This window comes from Sinocyclocheilus rhinocerous, unplaced genomic scaffold (assembly GCF_001515625.1).
Source record: "Sinocyclocheilus rhinocerous isolate Xijiao unplaced genomic scaffold, SAMN03320098_v1.1 scaffold156, whole genome shotgun sequence".
Classification (NCBI taxonomy): domain Eukaryota; kingdom Metazoa; phylum Chordata; class Actinopteri; order Cypriniformes; family Cyprinidae; genus Sinocyclocheilus; species Sinocyclocheilus rhinocerous.
The window spans coordinates 352,496-360,413 of NW_015662023.1; the positions used below are offsets into that span (position 1 = coordinate 352,496).

Sequence of the window (7,918 nt, forward strand, 5' to 3'; positions counted from 1 at the left end):
AATAAATACTAGTAAAAACAAACTTACTGAAGACAAGTAAACAGTCATGAATTACAATAGAACAAAGAAATTGACCTACAAACACTTAAAGCACCGAATAAGAAATATTATATTGTATAAAATAAATAGACTACAAATAGACTGAATATTCTTCACTGCATAAATTCAATATACATTATTTCACAAAAGCGATTTGGTCAAGGACAGTGAGTGATTTTCTTTCTAATGTTTAATTTACATTATTGACACAAATAGCAACGGCATTTTGACACATAACTGTATTCGAACGTTTAAACACCACAAGGCGCGAAAAATAACTCTTCGTTTAGTCAGGCGCTGTACGAGCAAGTGCGCTCCGCGCTTATCAGAAACCGTCTTAACACGCGCATTTGCCAAAATGAATTCTGCCCCACTGCTTAATGTCCCTGAACAGTTAAATTAGTTTTTAAAACAAAATGCTTAAAATGCGTTTAAATGAAGCTTACATCATGACGCGCAAAATGAATTTCTCAACCCATAAGCGAATATACTAGGCCTATAGAGTTTGTTCAAACCCAAAAAACAACATCTATCAAGTTAATAATCAAACTAAATTAAAATCTGTGGGGATGATGACGCTGTGATTTTATCTGCTCCATGGGTCCGGTCCATTTTGCGGTTCCACAACTCCCACTCCATCATCAGCTTTAGTGAAATAAACTAGCTGTGGATTTTAGTGACTCTAAAATCGTTCTTGTTCTTTGCATGACCATTTCTAGATTACACCAGAATGAAGTGAAGAGAGGTAAATGCAGACATGGCGCAGCGATCACCTGATTGATAGGCTACGTGCACAGTTTGTTCAAAAGTAAAATATATAATAAATGCATTTGATTGGTAAACCAAATTCAAATGTGACGTTTTAATCTCTAATGCTAATACATGGAATTTACGGGAAAAACTCCACTAAGTAATAGCGCTAAAAAGTGAGGGGCGTGGTGGGGCTTTGGCGATCGGCGCTTCCGATGTCCGTCAAGCTACTCCACAGCCAATCACGGGCCCCCTCCTTGCTCGGGCCCCGGGGCTTCAGCCCCGCCTAGCCCAATGGTTAATGCAGCCCTGCTCCTAACAGAATAAATTGTTAAAGGGATAGTTCACCCAAAAATTCAATTCTGTAATCATTTACTCAACATCATGTTGTTCCAAACCTGTATGTATTTAAAAGTTTTGGTGTAATGGACTTTCAATAGAGGTACAGAAATCTTCATTTGTGACCCTGGACCACAAAACCAGTCATAATGGTCAATTTTTCAAAATTGAGATTCATACATCATCTGAAAGCTGAATAAATAAGCTTTCCATTGATGTATGGTTTGTTAGGACAATATTTGGCCGAGATACAGCTATTTGAAAATCTGGAATCCGAGGGTGCAAAAAAAAAATCAAAATACTGTAGTAAGAAAATTGCCTTTAAAGTTGTCCAAATGAAGTCCTTAGCAATGCATATTTCTAATCAAAAATTACGTTTTGATATATTTATGTTCAGGAATTTACAAAATATCTTCATGGAACATGATCTTTACTTAATATCCTAGTGTTTTTTGGCATAAAAGAAAAATCGATAATTTTGACCCATACAATGTATTTTTGGCTATTGCTATGTAGCGTCTGGACCGACTTAAGACTGCTTTTGTGCTCCAGGGATTATCATCACCTGTACACATACTACCTGCCGACGTCTCTGCTGTCAACGGTGGACCAGTTGGCCAACTGTGAGGACATCCTCATGAATTTCCTCATCTCCGCAGTAACCAAACTCCCGCCAATCAAAGTCACACAGAAAAAACAGTACAAGGAGACCATGATGCAGCAGGTATGAGTCTGTGTGTGTATGGGTTGTAAATAGACGAGTGTGTATCCAGAGTGATTCCCTGTTGGGGTCAGAAATGTCTGTGTGGTGTGTGATGGATGGAGGGCCCCAGGGCTGTGAGTGTGTGTGGATCTGATTCAGCAGTATTGGCCTGTTTGATGAATGTCTTCATGGTAAGGCGAGATTAATGATTGACAGCAAGGTTGCAGTACTATCCTTCTCTCTGTCTGTCTCAATTCTCTTTTGGTACATTCTAACTTTATTTCCAATAGTATCTCATCTGTATGAGTCTAATGGATGCTGATTAGTGAGTAATAAGAGTGGGAATCATAAGGAATCATATATTATTATATTATATTATATTATATTATATTATATTATATTATATTATATTATATTATATTATATTATATTATATTATATTATATTATATTATATTATATCCAACAAGGAGAACTACAAAACATAACTACATATTTTTTGTCACATTATTAAATTTAACGTTGTCAGCCATTCATTACTGAATCTGTTTTGTGGCAGAAATGTACTGCTCTGATTTTAAAAATAAGCTGTTACCCCCTTAAATACTGTAGGTACAATGTATAGCTACTTTTTGTTATTAGCTTGTAGCATAGGCTAGCTCACTAGTTTTTTAAATATACATCTTCACAGTAGTTTAATTATGTTTAAGTAGTTACAGAAGTTTAAGAAGATACTGTTTCAAAGTATTAAAAATGTTCAGTATAGTTGAACAGTACTGGTCATGTATACAGTTTTACTCTATATTTCCTTATAATTTAGTACTTTCTGTGAAATTTCTCATCTTTAATAGCCTTATCAAAACACAGATTTTTGTCTATGGATTTTGTCTTTTTTTAAACATTATTGCTTATCACTTTTTTTGAGAGAACATTCAACAGTAACATTCCCATAATGTCTGCAAAATTATAAAATTGAACATTCCCTTAATGTTTTTCTCTAACGTTCACCTAACCAAGAAAATTAAACATTTTTGAAACATTTAAAAAAACTGAATGTTTTGTATGTTCTGAGATTATTCAGAAATAACATTTTCATACCTTAATTGGGAACGATAGCAAAATGTTCTTAGAACATATTTTTGTTTGCTGGGTAGAAGCTAAATTAGCTGAGACTCTAATTGACCCTTCGCCGGGAGTTTGATTGACAGGCGATCTGACCAATCATAACGCTGAATCTGACATTTTGTCTGACAAACAAACCACAAAGGAGAGTGGATTAATGTCGAAATGTTGAAAAATGGCATTTATTGACATCTTTCCATGGTTGAAACAAGATACCCTCTGATGTTCATTCATGTTTATTTTGCACTATAACTAGTAAAGAGGATGAGATGATTGGTTCATGAACAGCAATCTGTCACGCCTCATTAAAGAGCCTCAAAACGTTATTTAAAACAGAAAGCTGACCCTTTTTTCATACCAAAAGTAAGCTGCTCTGTCTTGTCTGTTGGTGCGTTGCTCCGCAAAATATTTTTCACTGCATGAGAACATGATGTGTGGTGTGAGAGCGACATGGCTTGTCGGACGTACCAACAGTAATGAAAGGGGGCAGGTCTTTGCGAAGGGTCAATTAGCTGATTAGAATCTCAGATTGGTCACATTTTACTGTGTGATTTCTCAATTTCTCTAAAATTCTATAATGAAACAGAATCCATGAACGTTACAAAATGTCTTTCTGTGTTCCTGTGCATGTCCAAGGGATTGGTCTGTATTAGCACATTGTAAGCTTCTTTAACAAGCAGCTAGACATCCTTCCACAGCGTTTCTCATAAATGTAAGGCCATAACTGTCGTCTGTTCTCTGAGTCGTGAAATGAACACTCCGTGTTCGCTCTGTTTGTCAGTGTCTTCTAAAGTGCTGCCCAATTCCAGCCCAATTCCAGAAACATGCTCCTGCTTTCGTTCATAATCTGCCTGGTGAACCATACACAGACCTCTCTCTCTCTCTCTCTCTCTCTCTCTCTCTCAGGGCTCTAAGGCGTCTCGATGGGCCGACCCAGACCACTTTGCACAGCGTCAGTCCTGCATGAACTCTTTCACGAGCTGGTTTGGCTTCATGCCTCTCCTTCACTCTCAGTTGCGTCTGGATCCCATCCTCTTCAAAGACCAGGTCTCTATCCTACGCAAGAAATACAGAGACATTGAGAGGTTGTGAGGGGCGAATCCCTCCCAAACTCCGCTGAACTCATCCGGACATCCCCTAACAGACCTGCAGTGTTCAGTTCACCTGGACTCATTAGAGACCAGATACAAATACAATATATTCCATCTACAGAATAAATGATAACAAAATATGCAACACTGAATGATTTTATCTGCGGCCAAAGATTTCGTGGCAAGCATTTGCTCAGAATAGGACCGGCTCCTTGCGTGTTTGAATTTGTTGTTGTCGTCGGTGTTGTTGTCTGTGTGGGCCGTAGCCGCTGCACATGTATGAACAAGAGGCAAAAGAGGCGTGTGAATGGATGAAAACAGCTCAACTAGTCACCTATGCCTGCAATATGTATTTTAATTTCAATTTTTTTTTTTTTTAAGAAATTCTTTTTTTTTAAAGACGTTTAAAAAAATTAAATCTATGAATGCAAAGTGGGTTTGCACCCTAAATATTCATTTTTGTATCATTTTATTGTGTGTGTGTCCTTTAATACACCATTTGTTCCCTTCACAACTGATTTTGAGAAAATCAGCAGTCAGTTTCTGCAGTTCAGATTTAAAAGCTAGCATAGAGCTGTTTAATAATTTGTGAGCATGGTGTGAATTATGGGGGACGGGGTGTTAATTAAGGTTTGAACCCCCTTAAAGTTAAAACTAAAGGTTGTCTTTCAAATTCATAATCTTTTTACATATACGTTGACACCTGACAAGATCTGAGAGATGCAACCCACATTAGAAGATAGCGGATCAGTTCACACATTTTGTATGCATGTTTATATGTTTGTATCTTGTCATACATGCAAATCAAATTTTGTAAATCAAGTCATAGGCTGTATACCCTTATGTAGTGCACTATTTGAGGAGAAAACCATAGGCCTATGGTTATGAAAAGACCTATTTGTGCACTTACAGTACTTCCTTTTATGTACTTTTATGCTCAAAAGTGTGGGTATTGGGACTTGCCCCATTTGTAGTGGTGTAGTGGTCGATCCCATAATGCACTGCAATAATGAGTTGTACATTCTATGCACTTTCCACACTTCTGCTGTTTTGCCCAGTTCAAGCATTTAAAGGCAAGGCAAGGCAAGTTTATTTATATAGCACATTTCATACACAATGGTAATTCAAAGTGCTTTACATAAAAAAATAATCACAACAGTAAGACAAGGAATTTAAAATTTTGAAAATTATTTAAAAATTGATTTAAGAGGTTTAAAATGAAACAGTTAAAACAGTTAAGAATAGAAAATGATTATACATAAAATATAGTGCAATCAGTTCAGACATTGCACAGTGCTCATTCAGTAAATGCACAGCTAAACAGATGAGTTTTGAGTCTGCATTTAAATGTGACTAATGTTTTAGCACATCTGATCTCTTCTGGAAGCTGATTCCAACTGCGGGCGGCATAATAACTAAAAGCGGACTTCAGCGGACCCCTTGTTTTGTGTGAACCCTTGGTATTTATAACTGACTCAATCCTAATGATCTGAGTGGTCTGTTAGGTTTATATTCAGTGAACATATCTGCTATGTACTTAGGTCCTAGGCCATTGAGTGATTTAATTATAAACGAGTAAAAGTACTTTAAAATCAATCCTAAATATAACTGGAAGCCAGTGTAAGGACCTGAGGACTGGTGTAATATGCTCAGATTTTCTGGTTCTAGTCAGAATTCTGGCAGCATAATAAAGGGATATTTCACCCAAAAATGAAAAGTACCCCATAATTAATCACCCTCAAGCCATCCTAGGTCTATATGACTTGTATCTGTCTTTACAAATCCTCATTTTGTACTTCTAATTAATTAGTGACTGGTGTTTTGTTTTACTCTCTCCACTGCGTTTCTGCATTCGTCACTTCTCACCGGAGCTTATGCTACATCTACGCCATCCGCTGGAGCGCCACTCTCTCGTGAATGATCGTACAACAGTTAGAGGAAGCTAGAGTTTACGGTTTATAAAGTTTTAAATGTGGATATTTTTCTTACACAAATGCTTCGCTTCAGGCCTTTATTAACCACCCGGAGTCGTGTAGAGCACTTTTTATGATGGATGGATGCACTTTTTTGGACTTCAAAATCTCAACCACCATTCACTGCCATTATAAAGCTTGGAAGAGACAGGACATTTTTTAATATAACTAATATAACTAAAGTAGCATTCATCTTAAAGACGAAAGTCATATACACCTAGGATGATTAGAGGGTAAGTAAATCATGGGGTTATTTTCATTTTTGTGTGAACTATGGGGCAACCCAAAATGAATTCCTTCATCTTGCCAAAAGATTGCGTCCACAGCCAAATCATTGACGTTCTGTAACACCAAGCCAGCAGAGGGAGCCCTCGCCCGAGTATTGACTGTTAGCACTCCCTCTGCTTTCTCTGCAACCACTTCCTGTTTAGTGGCCATATTAACCTGGTCACCACATGACTGCTTTGCGAAGTATTGCCCGTTTATCCTGCCTTACCAAGCGTTTGTATCTCTGCCTTCTTACCACGTGTATGACCTGTTTATCTGTTTGTTTTGACTTCTCTTTTGGATTACCCCTTTTGCCTGTTTGCCTGGTTGGACTGCCTTACTGTGTTTTTGACCTCATTGCCTGTTTTTACTGACCCTGAGTTTGGTTTTGTTGGACTGCTTCAATAAACATCCGCATATGGATTCTTCCTCGGCTTCCGCCTCACCCTCATTACACTTACATTTAATTTACTATTAAATTGTGTAATTTTGATAATTACAATTTAGTGCTTTGTTTCGCTCAGTCCTAAATTAATGCTTGCAAACATAAATGTACCTGTGTAAAATACAGTAGTAGCAATTTGCTAGTATCAATATCATACAGTAGGTGTAGTGGGCAGAATATGCAAGCAACTATCATTTTTACAATTTACGTTACGCAAATATATGACAGAAAACTAGATAAATTAATAAAAACTATGTTGACATTGGACCATATTGCCACTCCACATGTAGACTGTGGAAGTTGGAAACTGATTGAGAATCCCAAATGGATTTAATAAGAATCTACAATTGTAACAATAGCTCTAGAGAAAAAATTTTTTTTTGTAGAAACATTTTTGTAAGAGAATCCATATGTGACCCTGGAGCACAAAACCAGTCTTAAGTCACTGGGGTATATATGTAGCAATAGCCAAAAATACATTGTATGGGTCAAAATTATTGATTTTTCTTTTATGCCAAAAATCATTAGTATATTAAGTAAAGATCATGTTCCACGAAGATATTTTGTAAATTTCCTACTTTAAATATATTAAAACTTAATTTTTGATCAGTAATATAAGAACTTCATTTGGACAACTTTAAAGGTGATTTTCTCAATATTTGGATTTTTTTGCACCCTCAGATTTCAGATTTTCAAATAGTTGTATCTCGGCCAAATATTGTCATATCCTAACAAACCATACATCAATGGAAAGCTTATTTATTCATCTTTCAGATGATGTATAAATATCAATTTTGAAAAATTGACCCGTATGACTGGTTTTGTGATCCAGGGTCACATATTTGATCCATATAGAATCCATTTTGGCATGTTTCTATATGATTTATATTCATGTTTAGGCTACACTGTCAAAACAAGTTCTTGCTTACAAGAAGTCTGAACTTCATCCAGTCACAGCTCATGTCTTCTGAATTAATGCGGACGTGATACTGGATCTGACCTTTCCACGTCATCCCGTACCATCTGTATATCAGCATATTAGCATATGTTAGCAGGGCTGATGTAACTCACACACTCTCTCTTGAAGTTTTTGTCTCACAGGTGATGTCTTTATTAGAGTTGCAGCGATATGTGTGTATGTATTGACAGGCTTTGATATCTGTCTGAAGTTTAAACCCTTTCATCTTTAT

The 7,918-nt window shown here is 36.6% G+C and overlaps 1 protein-coding gene across 1 annotated transcript in view; it reads left to right on the forward strand.

Annotated features, from left to right (window-relative positions):
• The window catches only part of LOC107727350 (exostosin-1), a 333,036-nt gene extending 328,677 nt beyond the window's left edge, over window positions 1-4,359 (forward strand). Inside the window, exons 10-11 of the mRNA XM_016537193.1 lie at window positions 1,681-1,852; window positions 3,859-4,359. Of these exons, the coding sequence (XP_016392679.1) occupies window positions 1,681-1,852; window positions 3,859-4,044 (358 nt within the window). The 3' untranslated portion in view covers window positions 4,045-4,359. The remainder of the gene's footprint in view (window positions 1-1,680; window positions 1,853-3,858) is intronic.
• The last annotated feature ends 3,559 nt before the right edge of the window (window positions 4,360-7,918 follow it).